The sequence below is a fragment of the Dipteris shenzhenensis genome, chromosome 5, assembly GCF_047967505.1.
Source record: "Dipteris shenzhenensis isolate YYH24624 ecotype China chromosome 5, Dip_SZ_1.0, whole genome shotgun sequence".
In the NCBI taxonomy this organism is placed as follows: Eukaryota; Viridiplantae; Streptophyta; class Polypodiopsida; order Gleicheniales; family Dipteridaceae; genus Dipteris; species Dipteris shenzhenensis.
Window position 1 is genome coordinate 8,400,869 of NC_141600.1, and position 13,536 is coordinate 8,414,404.

General features: G+C 39.6%; 1 protein-coding gene across 2 annotated transcripts; it reads left to right on the plus strand.

Moving 5' to 3' along the window:
• The first annotated feature begins 7,077 nt into the window (after positions 1-7,077).
• On the plus strand, positions 7,078-8,678 carry UVI4 (uv-b-insensitive 4). Of its 2 annotated transcripts, none has more exons than XM_087375316.1 (2): positions 7,078-7,654; positions 7,921-8,678. In XM_087375316.1, exons 1-2 carry the CDS (start codon positions 7,385-7,387, stop codon positions 8,107-8,109), a joined length of 459 nt encoding a protein of 152 aa, XP_087231442.1. In that variant the 5' UTR covers positions 7,078-7,384; the 3' UTR covers positions 8,110-8,678. The 2 variants fall into 2 exon arrangements, with proteins under 2 accessions (XP_087231442.1, XP_087231444.1); XM_087375318.1 differs by having other exon boundaries at positions 7,930-8,678.
• Positions 8,679-13,536: the final 4,858 nt, after the last annotated feature.

The window sequence follows — 13,536 nt, forward strand, 5'->3', positions numbered from 1 at the left end:
TGGAGTCGCACGAGGTAGAAGAAATCACGGAAGCTTGAAGTCATAGGATCTTGAAGGTTGAAGCTATTGACGCGGTTGGGGACAGGTGCAACAAGGACGTAGGAAGTGTTGTTTACTGGAGCATGGAACTTAAGGTCCACTCGACCCTTAGATGTGAATAGAAGGAGTCGTTGTATGCGGGTGAGCAAAGCTCGTTGGTGAGAGCTCATCATCGAGGTAGTAGATGGTCATGGTTGTGCCAGTAGTTGTTTGTTGATGCTACTTGAGGATGAGCCACCTTGTGTGGCTAGTGATTTTCGAGAAACACTGACAAGCTCTTGGTTTGATGCAGAGGAAGGACATTCCCATTAAAGGGGTGTGATGGAATGTAATGTTTAGTCTTTCTTCGATTTGCTGTAGCATCGAGGTCACTAGTGGTCGGCGCTCGTCGTTTAGACCATTGGGCTGGTCGTTGAAGGAGCACATGCAGGAGAGTACCGTGGAGGGCTCTGTGGCACTATTTGCCTTGGTTGTGGGATGCGTGAAGCCGCTGAAGCATTGAGTTAGTAGAAGGCATAGCTAAGGAGGCGATGGAGCATGGCAGCACAAGGGCACAAGTTTGCACAGTGTAGGAGCATCACGCGTTAAGGCATTGCAGAAGAGGTTGTTGATGGACTACACTTAGAGCTTGGAGGTGAAGGCTTGGAGCAGTGCGCTTTAAGAATGGATGCGCTTGGATCTAGGATGCTGAGTTGTTTTGGATGGAGAGATCCGTGGAGCTATGATCAATTGACTACTTGGCTGCTAGCCGTTTGATTGACGAGAGCATCGATTGGCGTAGCTTGCATGGGTAGAAGTGTGCAGTTGTGGGATTGAAACTTTGTTGACTGCCTCTTGAAGGGCTACTCGAGGTTGCCTTATCTTTGAGCCTTGCATGTAGCTTCTTTGTTGCACTGTGAGCCTTGCTTGAGTTTCTCAGCGTAGTATCTCACTCTTAGAATTGGATATGAGAGCAAACATCTCTCTCTTTTTCTCTCAACAAATTTATTGCAGAATAAAGAATCACTTTCTCACACTCTCACAAGAAGGATGGCACCTTAGCGAAAGGTAGGACCATGCTCTGATACCTTGACAAAATATGAAGAGGAGAGAGGAGAAGAGTGGAGATGAGGAGAGAGGGCGCAGCTAGAGAGCACACCATAAATGACTAACTGTACACTAGATTTACTTAAAAATGTAGAGTATATACAAACCCATTTAGGGTTAGGGTTAGGGCATCTAACCCTTTCCTTTATAGCACTCTATAAGTGTTAGTGCTATTCACATGTAATCACATGATGTTGAGCATGATCTTTCAACATGGTGCACCAAGCCTTGCCTGCACTAAGTTTACTTTTTGGCTCAGGTGCATCATTGTTGGTTTTTGGAGCTAAAAATCAATGCTACAAACTATCACAAATGATGAAATCGAACAAGGCCACAAATCAACACAAGTAAGAAGCTCAACTATAAAACTATAGTATAAAATCATGGAAAGGAATAGAGACCCGACTAGACTTGACATCTGCAACCCTACTAGGTTTGTAGGCTCTTTACAAAGTCAAAAACTGCTCATACAGAGAGCGATTCATCAAAGGATCCTAAGAGCAACTGCTCAATACATTCTTTGCTACTAGATGGGAAACCACACTATATCAACTGTCATCGAGAGAGTTTGGACAAAGAGATCTTTCTCCTTCGTAGCCCATTGCTTTGTAGAAGACTCTCATTGCCTATGATCCTAAAGAGTCATATAGAGTCACTGCCATCTGCATGCCGCCTCTAGAACTTGCTAGCAACCATGAGTTGTTGCATGCTTACCCCAATAACCCCCCTTTCTATGTGTGGTAGCCAATCACAAGCCTTCCATTCAAAGACTAATCACCAACAAGTCTCCACATTAGCCAACCTATGAGATTCCATGAGATCATGTTAACTAAGCCTATCATCCCAATGCTTTGGACCTTATATCCAAGAGCCCTCCCCATGAGGGTCATATTCCAATAATCGTTGTTGTGCGATATGACCAATGTATGAGTCTATTTACACTTTTATGAAACTTGATATTTTTCTCCTCAATGATATGAAATAACATTATTATAAGCCCAATCTTTTATATCATTTTCCTATTATGGATGATGTAATGAGAAACTTATCTAATTGCATTACATTATAACGCTTTCATCTTGTTGCATTCATTGATCGATTGAATTGAATGTCCTATAGTTTTATTTTTTAATGAAGCACATAATCGCTAATTTGGAATGAATCTCAATTTTATAGTTTACCACCATCGTCTAAAAGGAGGTATAAAAAGAAGTAGGAAACTTTAGAGAAGAAACAAGACACAAGGTCCATTAGACATGATCGTCCTTGTAAATACAATGCTTTTATTATTTGTGTATTGGACAAAGAAATTAGCACTTTTTGGAAAGTGAATCCTAACAAATACATGACTAAGGGATTGCTCACATGAGCTTAGGACCTCTCTTTGATAACCTAGAAGTAAATATTCGGGGACCTTTGTGTTGTTATAAGCTAGACTATGATCACATAAACGATGGTGTTATTTTCTGTCGATAGGGCACTCACCATGATTGTTTCTTTTGGATTCCCTAGCTCATTATCAAGAACATGCATTAAAAAAGAGAGGGTTGGTTAAGTTTGAATCTGTTTAGAGTTTAGGGTTACTGGCTAAGTTTGAATGTGGTTAGGGTTGTACGAGTGGGACTTTATGTATTCAATTGATGAATAGGAAGCTTTTCCCCTTTCAAAAATCCAAAAAACCCAAAAAATCTCTTTCCCTTAAAAAAAATCCCAAAATAATTTTAAAAATTAAAATTAAAAGGTGAGAAAAATAAAGAAATTATAAAATAATAAAGTTGTAAAACCCAAAAGAAAAATCCATGTGTGGGAGGCTATAGAGCCTCTCCAATTATTTATAATGTGAGAGAGCATGACAACAACATAAATTATTTATTTAAAAATATGTGATTACTATTCGTGATATTTATTGGTTTTATTGAATATGAAAGAGGAAAGCAAACTACTAGGGTGGGTAGGTATCATAGGGATGAAAGAACCATCCTCCACTCACTATCCCACATTCCTCCCTTGCTAATCTCTATGCCATTATTCGCCATGTCTACTGACCCTTGCTAATCTCCTCTCCCCTTGTGTTCACTCCCTTATCCTCCCTCTTCATCTCTCTATCTTTAAAATATCCATCACCTTTCATCATCATACACAATCTAGATGCCATCACTTTCAACTCTCTCTAACCTTCACCATCTCTATTTATAAATGACACCATTGCAATCACATAGCTTACTCTTTTAGCCTATCATGATTCTTCTTTATAAAACTTGTCAGTGCACCCTATCTGCATAATTGGTCACAGTCTCTCTCTCTCTCTCTCTCTCTCTCTCTCTCTCTCTCTCTCTCTCTCTCTCTCTCTCTCTCTCTCTCTCTCTCTCTCTCATGTAGCTTGATGCAATGCATTTTGGCTATCTAAGAACTGTCATTGAATTGGTCAAGCAACTTATATTTTTTTATGTTGGTGCTTATGACACTAGACCTATCCAAAAGGTTCCACGGTTGCTTGCATGTATATTTGCATGTACGTTACCTCAGTACCCTGGCAGATTGTTGATGAAATTTTTTGCCTCCCCTTTGATGTGACCCTTCAACCAATACCTCTGGTAGTGTGCCCGTGCCCCAAAATATTCTATACACAATTAAGACAAAGATGTAGACACTATGATCAATTTTGAATCGTCATGGTATATGCAACCTTTACTTGGCAGTTTCACAAAACACCACAAAACACGGTTGCAACTCCATTTCAAGAAATCTCTTGTAGCCACGATACAATGCACACCATGATACAATTTATTGTACCCCACACAGATAACCCACATACCACAACATGACTATAAGCTCATTGCCACCATGCTCAGAACTCCAATTTCTAGCTTGTACTTTAGCAAACAACATGGACGACCCTCTAGCAAATCCAAATTGCAAGGCATAGTTAGATAACCAAGGACTTTTCTTCGAGTCACATTGAGCAACCTCTACTAGGGGCAAAGACATGAAGTTTCTTTGAAAAGCAATACTTCTTGATAAAGCTTCGTTCCCTTACTCGAACACATTTATTTCATTCTAGTGGTGTGTAATAGACGCCAATGTATATTGTGCCATAGTCCTGAATTATCAAATAACTAATGCCTTTTGGCATGAAAGGCTTATGGATACTACATAAAATTCTAGAAAATCTTAGTGTTGAGATTGAGGTGATGATTTTACTCATTGATTCAAATTGTATTTGCACTTATGGCTCGTGAGTATGAAGATCCACTTAATTAAGACACCATAGTCTATTGAAGTGATGAAGAACACAATAACACTAGCCAATCAATGAACAACTCAAACATAGCTAGATGCATATAGTCAGTAGAAGTGTTTTTTTGTATGCTAGACTTAACTAAAGATTGTTCAAAGGCACCACAAAATAAAGTATGTATGCTCAACATGGTCATGGGATTCTTGTGATTCCAAATGCAATAGCCTATTGAGGTGGTGAAGAGCACAACAAGATTAGCCAATCAACAAACAACACAAACATACCTAGATGCATATAGTTGGTAGAAGCATTTTTTCATATGCTAGACTTAACCAAAAATTGTGCGAAGGCATTGCAAAATAAATGTTATATGCCCAGCATGGCCATGGGATTCTTGCGATTCCAACCATGAACAGGCCTTGAACATGATGATGGGTGCTTCATCCATAGCTAGTGTTCCATCACACCCAATAGTTGTTTCCCATCCCTCGTTCCATTTTTCCTACCAATTTCCTTGTTGATGTGGATTCGAACCCATCACATGAATAAAATGCAATGAAAGGGCTCTTTAAGGCTTCGTTATGCCTATAAGGCCTTAGAGAATAGGTGAAGTTGAACTAGAGTAGTTAATTGGGATTGTTAGGTCAGTTGATTGAAAATTTCTAGGTGAATACCTACATGATGTAACCCTTCTGTAAGAAGGGCTTGGGTTCGTATTTGCAAATGGAATGGATCTTACAGTGGCATCAACAAAGTCTATTGTGACAAAGGCCAATGTGCTAGTGTGCATTAGTTTGGATGCTCTAATGGTAAGCTAAAAAAGACTTGCAGAATTCAAATTAACCCTTCAACTTGTTCTACTACCAATGTGCAGGTGTTTCTTATCAACTAAAACAACTAACAGATGATGTCAAAAGGAAACCCACTTTCAAAAGCCTATTATCATGGGGACATAAAGTCGATTGTAGGGACATAATCATTCAACTTGTTGACTCTGCAAGCACGTTTTAGGCAGATCTTGAAGCTTTTCGATGGGGGCTTAGATGTACATAGTTTTGACTTGATTCAAATGGCTATAATTGTCTAATTTTGATTCTTATTTTGGCAATCAACGTCAACTCAAAACTTGCATGTAACGATGTGGGCTATTGTTGATCATGAGTGCAATGGTTGTCCACTGATGGATGTCCAATTGCCCAAGTGATAAGGACTCGCGTTCTTTTAATTGTAGAATAAGGTTGAGCAAAGGAGCAAAGAACACAATGGTAACAGATGGGAAAACACTAATTCTTAGAAACTTCTGCATCTTATATGGAACCCATGAAAATGGATCTCTATTGTCCTAATGAACTAATTTCAGGCAAGATCAAACAATTGTAATCTTTGTATAGTTGTGAAGGACATGGGGATGTGGCCGTCAAGGTTGTTCTATAGACCTCATCTAAATTGGAGAAAAATGGCCATCTTCCAAATAACATTGAAATATTAGTTTCAATCATAGAGATTCAAACACGAATTCTGAGCAATTTTGAATGTTTCGTGGCATCTTCAAAGTTGGCGATGAGTGGGCCCTCTGGTAAAGAGGAGATGCCATAGTTAGAACCCACATCGAACAAAAGCTCCCTTTGTGAAATTTGAGCCCAAATCTTGGTCATCATACCTCAACCAAACCAAATTCTTGGAAAGCATGAGCCCAAGTCCATTATGCCATTGCTTTTGAACCCAAAACCAAATGTGTCATAGCTCTGCAAAACCCCATCCTTCACAAAAGATTTCATTCCTACTAGATCTGAAGAGAGTCTGAAGAGTTCAATGCTTTTCTTGGAAGATTCCTCCTGATGCACCACAAGTCAATGTTCCAGTACCACTAGTAGTTGGAAGAAATTTGCCAAAGTCTGCCTTTGCCTCCCCTAACGTCCCATTTGCTTTAGCCTAGATCAACATTCTTGAGGTGTGCAAAATATGAGCACTTGACAAATTTATTAATGAGACGGACAGTTTGTGCATCAAATAGTATTTGTGAGCAGACAAATGTGCACCTAGTGGAAGGCAAGTGGTATGTGATGGCTAGATGTGGGCAAGGAAGGGTGTGTTTGCATGATCGTAGAAATTGAGCATACACATGAGCCTTTCACGAATTTCTTGCCCTAAAAATAAGAAGAGCCAAAGCTCATTAAGGGAGTGTTACCTTCTTTTTCTTCAAATAGAGCAACGTAGCGGTTGCACTGTGAATTCTGTTGTACCAATCTAACAACAAACTAAGAAAATTCTAGTAAAGATGCTGCTTGACAGAGATGGCTGGGTGGTTTGTTGTTCACATTGGGCAAAGGCCATCCTGCAGATCAGATGTTCATCAGATGGTTGATTGGTTTGCAACGTGTGGGACAAGAGGGGCAGCTAGTCATAATCGAAGCCCATCTCTTGTTCGACGCCTACATGCCGCCCAACTTTTTTTGCAACATGTAAAGTGCAATGCTCTTCATTGGTCGGCCTATGATGGAAGCCCTTCACAAAACACTTGGAAGGACCCATGGGTGTGAACGGAGGCTTCGTATTATTTGAAGAAATGTGTGTTGGGTCCTAATATAAAAGGAGGGAAAGAAGAGGGCGGGGTTCTAGAATGTATTGAAAATTTGAAGTGTTTTGGGCGACCGTTGGCTCTTAAAAGCTTGGAATGGAACTCATGGCTATGGCGATGCCTGCTTCTTCTAGGTAACTGCTCCTCCTCCTCCTCTTCTTCTTCTTCTGCATTTCTTGTTTTCTTCCCAGGTAGACACCCCCTACCGTTCCTCCCACAGCAAAACCTTCTCTCCCCTTCTTTCGCTCATCCCTTCCTACTTTCTTCTTCGCAGCTACTGAAGCGCCTCCTCTCTTGGTTTCGTTCCTGCTTTTTGCTGCAACGACGCCTCGATAGCACACAGGGAGCTCTGCGAGCGTCCGGAAATGGGATTGTCCCCTTAGATTTCCAAATCTCAGTTTATCTGACCGCACACGCTGGGTCTAGCAAGCCCCTCTGCGAGAATGGAAGTGTGGGTTGATGAAGAACTCCGCCAACCAAGAACTTCAAGGGTGATCGGAAATTCAAGCGCTGGTGGTACTCGTTTATCGATGGAGAAACCATACTTGGATCCTTTTGGGCCGCGACCACGCTTAGCCAGCCTGTGGGATGACAAGGAGAACGTCGATCCTTGCGGGTCAGTCCATGGAAGGTCTGCATCCCGCAGTCCGCTGCCATCTTGGTATCCAAGACTGCCTCTGCAGGACATAACAGCATTGATGAACGCTTTTCAGGTAACTAGCCCAACACTTTTGTTTTCTCGTCGTGGCATATTCTGAAAGAGCAACTGGTTGGAATTTGCTACTTGTCTTTCGAGATCCTTTACATTTGCGTTCGAGGTCCCCTTTACATCGATTCCTCTCATACTCCCTGATAAAAGCCTTTTGATCTTTTGACTTCTAAGCTTTTGTCCGCCATTCATTTGCGCTCGAGTTTCCTTTTCATCGACCCGTTTGATATCGCCTGATAGAAGCTTTTAATCTAAACTTGTGTCCTACAGGCCGTGCAGGTCGATGCTGGCAAGAAAGCGCCGAAGCCCAAGCTCGTTGCATGCTATGCAAGTGCCCTGGAAGCATCTCCGGGCTCAAGCAGGCAAAGTTTCACCAAACTAAGGGATGGAAGGCCTGCCCTTCCTGTTTCCAGCCATGTGCCAAACAATAACGCTGCACTCCGGATGCATTTCCGTTGAGTGTCAATGAGTGGACTGCAATGCCGAAGCTAGTGCAATTAAGCAAGCCAAAAGCAGTTGGTAACTCGCTCTTCTTCTTGGAGGTCAAGAATGGGCCTGTACGTTCTGTGCAGGGTATACAGCAGTTCATAATTCTGTGTAGGGTTATATACTTTTCAGATTCAGTTTCGAGTTGATCTGATCACTTTCAACTTGCAAAAGGAAGCAGTTCTGATGTTCTATTCAGCAAGTAGTGTCCTGTAATTCTTTGTATGGGGCTCTCCTTTCCGGAATCAGTTAAAGCTGATATGGTCTCTTGAACCAGGCAAGGGCAGCATCAAAGAAAATGGTACATCTGAAGATGTCCAACTCGACAGCCAGTTGGCTTCGCTGATCTCTGGGTCGGTCAATATGCCTCGACAAATTGTTCATGAAAACATTTCAAGATACTCAAACACATAATTTCTTGATTGCTTTGTAACCCACTTCAGCTAACAAAATGTTCGCCATAATGTCCTGATGCTTTTAAGCTACCTTTTTGTGAAGCATAAAGTGAAGCCGTTGTGATGGTAGTTTAAATCACATCTGTACTCAATAAAATTTGGTGCTCTTGGACGGGTTTAAGATGACTACATTGTTGGTGGGCGTTTGTATGACCGTCCCACTTCCTATGGGATCTGAGGTCTCTATTTTGCATTTGGTCGTAGCTTCATCATTACATTTTGAAACTTCAAGCTTCATACTGCTAATATCAACATGCACAAGATACATCTTGAAACTTCAAGCTTCATACTGCTAATATCAACATGCACTTATTTTGTGCTCTTTTCTTGCTTCAAAACTTTTACCCATGCATCTTTACTAATCTCTTATTCATAAGTTCTTTATATAAATTTTCAATTTGTGACCCTCAACATGCTGTCTAACTTATGCCTTGATTTGTTGTTGCAACCGTGCAATGGCTCCTTTCATAGGTGCTCTTTATTTTATTTTCCACTATTAGCACGCACTAAGGATACTCTTCCCTTGATAATAATGCATTTTAATTAAGTTATTGTGGTCAAGCTTGTTATATGATAATGCAATACATGACATGATCACAAAATGCCTTAAGGAGGTTTAATCTATAGCCCCTTAAACGAATTGCATGGCAACATCAAGCATAATTAATGTTCTTTTTTGTTTATATGGAAGTATTTCTTTTTGAAGCATGGATAACCTTGGAATGAACCTTTTAATATTTTAGTTTGACCATGAAAAATGCCAATAATTTGGCACAAATTTGTAAGATAGTAAATAGCTCTGATATTCCCCTTTTTGTATTTCGCGTTGTTGAAATGCCCTTTTTCTCCCTTCTTTTTTCAATGAGAGAAAATATCATACCTTAATTGGATTTCCTTTTCAACTTATGTATAGTATCAAAGCAACTTTGCAAATAGAGATTGAGATACCAGCTCTAAGACTTGCATCAAAACAAATGTCAAGGTGGAAGAGGAAACTAAAGGTAGAGTGATGTAGCTAAGGGTTATGAATGAGACCAAGAGGCTTGCCCTTGTTCATACAAAACTCTTACAATGGTGTCGAAAATCCAAATTGGATTAGGAGGGTTAGATACCAAAGGGTTGGGAGCGACATCTAAAAAATAGTAACTTGGTCTTATGTTTGATGATCATCCAGAATCATATGCTTATGAAAGGCTAGGGTAGTTTGGATTAAATGTTGTGAGGGAGTTCATTATGCCTATTATCAAAGGGTTTTACTTAACTCTCATGATGGGCATAAAAATGAGCATATGGTGCTTGCAAGAGACCGCAATATCACAGCCTCCTACAAGCCCTCTATGCTCATTTTTAATGCCCATTATGAGGTTTCAGCATGCCCCTTTACATGGCTTCAACAATGCCAATGTGAGCAACTTGGTAATGGTATTTATTGATGCTAATGTAAGCAATTTGATAATGGTCTTTCTTGATCTTTATGTGGACCAATTGTTTTGAGGGGGTTGAGGATATTATGGATCCCATGTCAATTTTTGCGATATGGATTTTCTTTATAAGGCCTAAATGCAACTATCATATGCTTATAAAAGGGCAACTTCATATGCTATATGAGAGTTCATTGTGCCCTTGTCTAGGTTTTGCTTAATCCCCATGAAGGGCATAAAAACAAGTATAGGGGGCTTGTAGGAGGCCGTGATATCACGCGGCAAAAGTCCCTTTGCATGGCTTTAGCAATGCTAGGGTGAGTTTCTAAATCTTTTTGAAGAACAAGTTTTTAAAAGGGTTTTTAATGATAATTTCTATGATGTGGCTTGAACTCTATGCTGTGCTTGCAAAATCCCTCAAAATAGCTTTGATGATTTGTTGTCTCATTCTAAAGCCTTATACAAATCTCTTTTATGGGTTTAAGGAAAGCTCTACTAATCTCCAACATAGAAATTAAACATGGAATTCACTTTAATTCTAAGCTTACATTAACTCTCCTAGCCCTTTATTGGCTTAACAAACCCTTTGAAAAGGCATCCACTACTGCAGTTATATTCCAATCATTTTTGGAATCCCATTTACAAGTACATGGATATGGCCCAACAAAGTCTCTATTTCATTGCTCTTAAGCCCACTTAGAGAGCCTTGTGATGGGCATATGCTTGAGCCCATAAACAATGCCTTTTTGGGTAGCTTGAGTGATGCTCGTCAATAACACGTACATTGTAATAGAGACGTTGAAGCAATGCTATCACAGATCTAAAGACATGTCTTCATTTTCAATATCTCCACATTGCCATATCTTTAAAGCTCTCCTCACAACATTTTGCAACATCATGAGACTTGGCCGTTTAGCATTCTCATTTTCAGTATCCTTGATCATATTCATTTGTTCCTTGAAGGATATTTGTTAGCAAAAATGAAAAAGAAAAGACAAAAATTGTTTTTAATGTTGATGGTTATGGCTATTTTGCATGTGTCCTAAGAATGACATTTTTATATTTAATGATTGAGGAGTCATGCAGAAAGACTAGGCCATAACATATTTGGGTCATGTGCACTTCAATTGACCCACACAAGACTAGTGAAGGTGGGTTATATGACTTTCCACAACATTTCAAGGGGTGGAAAAAGACTTGCAACCCCACTACATCTATGGATCATATGCCTATGCATGGTCGCTCACAGTTGGAGCTAGCCATTTGCCCTTGATGGTTATTATTTTCTGGAGGTAATGAGCTAACACAAGAGTTTGATCTCTATGTGCTACATTTTATCACCCAAAAGACCAATGAACCACCCAAGGATAAAGACACTCCGGGGAGTTCAAGTTCATGGAATAAGGACAAGAAGGATGAAAAGGAAGGTTAGTTGGTATACTATGTTTTAGCATGCTATATGGGGTGTGATATTTTAAAGAAGCATAGTTATATAGAGCATAACCTTCCCTTTCTTCGCATGTTGGTAGTGGTGGATGTAGAGTGGACACCTTCTCCCCCTCCCAAGGATGATGTTCATGATAAGAGTGATGATATTATATCTAACCATTTAATGTTTGAACATTTGAATTCTATGTGATATGCATAGGAAATTTAGAGGAATAAATTTCTTGCACATATTTGTCTATGGATTGTTGTGAATACCTCCTTGATTTAAAAAATATTGTGAAAATTATTACTCCTTTTATATTTTCTTTGCCACCCTTACCAAATCATTCTTTGGGTCATGGATGGCTAGCTACATAAGGATGCTCTATTGGATATTACATCCAAGTAGATCAAGACTTTGCACGTGGCAAACAAAATGGCATGCATGCTAGGATAAATGAATTCTTTTTGCTAGCATCTGACCCTACTAGGGAGTATAAGAAGAAGGGAAAAAAGGTTAAATGAGCTCTAGATTTCATTTTCTTGGACTTTGCCATTGGAGAGGAGTTTGGTGTTGGTCTTCTATTGCCTCCTTGGAGCTTACTTGCAGAGGATAGTGTCAAGTATGGTGCGGCACAAGCCCTCTCATGATGTCATACCAAGGTAGTGGTAGATTTTTTTGTTATTTTGATGTGGATTGCATCTACTTTGACAAAAGTATAGAGCTATAATCTTGATCTGTTGCATTTTGAGTGAATGGAAAGGAGCAATGATCATGCTACATGATTTCAAGAATAAGTGATTTCAATGACATCTTTGATGTCATCAAACAATGCACAATATATGGCACACTTTTATTCATTCCTACAATTTATTTTGTTAATGCACCCATCAATGCAATCCACCTAATGGATGACATCAATTGGATCATGTAGAGTGCTTTGGATTTAATATTTTGTCAGTATAAAAGACTTGGATGTTGCATCTTCTCCTAATGGAAAGGAGCAATGATCATGCGATGTGATTTTAATGACATGTCATACGCCATCAAACATTGCATGATATGTCATTATTTTAGGAATTTTTACAATGGATTTTGGTTATATCCACCCATCAATGCAATCCTTTCATGGGTTTATCATCTTTAAGAATGTATTACTAGAAGAATGTATTACCAAAAAAGTACACAAAAGCATATCCTTCGGTAAGAAAGATTAAGAGTTTTTAAACGAAAATCAATTCAAACTTTAGTTTTACTCAAATTTTCTCACAATCATCGCTTGATGCTCAAACATAATTTCTCGATGTTTCGAACTACCTCGACTCCATCCAGTGTTTCTAGCAGCACAACTCTAATCAGACTCTAATCTTTGACTAATCTATATGCCCCTTGACCTAGATATTTGAGTTTGCCCTTGTGGACCTTGGCATTATATAGTGGAACTAGGTCACCTTTCTTGATCTCCATATCCTTAAGTTTTCCATTAAACCATGCCTTCATCATTTTTCTACTTTCATGGCATGGTAGGCTACTAACCTTATCTTTGTATGCCTTTTTAGTTGATAGAGTCTTTCCTTGAGGGACCCATGGTCAGCCCATGGTCTCCCATGCATTCTTGTACTTCTATGCATAGGTTTGGTATTACAAATTCTAGTGAGACCATTGATTAAGGCCATACACCAATTAAAATGGCATAGATCCTGAATTGATCTTTAATGTAGCTCGATGCCCATAAGGCTACATTCTGTTTCTTTACCCATTCAGATCTCTTGGGTTCCACTATCTTGGTGAGGAAAATACATAGTACTTTGTTTGGTGGACTAGGGCCTTGGGGATACTAGGGTGTGCTTTTTCTGTGGATCATCATAAAGCCAGACAAAATTTCCTTGATTACCTCATTGACAAAATGTGTGTCTCTATCTGACACCATTTCAATGGGACATCCAAACTGTTTAATCACAATTTTCATACAAGGACTTTGATGTGCTTGTAGCTTCTTGTCTTATTGTCTTACCTTCAGCCTACTTTGTGACGTAGTCCATAGCCAAAATGAAGCAGCATGCTTGTGTCACTTTGCAACTAGATGTATGGGTCC

Coding starts and splice junctions, on each gene's coding strand:
- UVI4 (XM_087375316.1), top strand. CDS start 7,385: ATGGAAGTGTGGGTTGATGAAGAACTCCGCCAACCAAGAACTTCAAGG. Junction 7,655..7,920: donor CATTGATGAACGCTTTTCAG/GTAACTAGCCCA, acceptor TGTGTCCTACAG/GCCGTGCAGGTCGATGCTGG.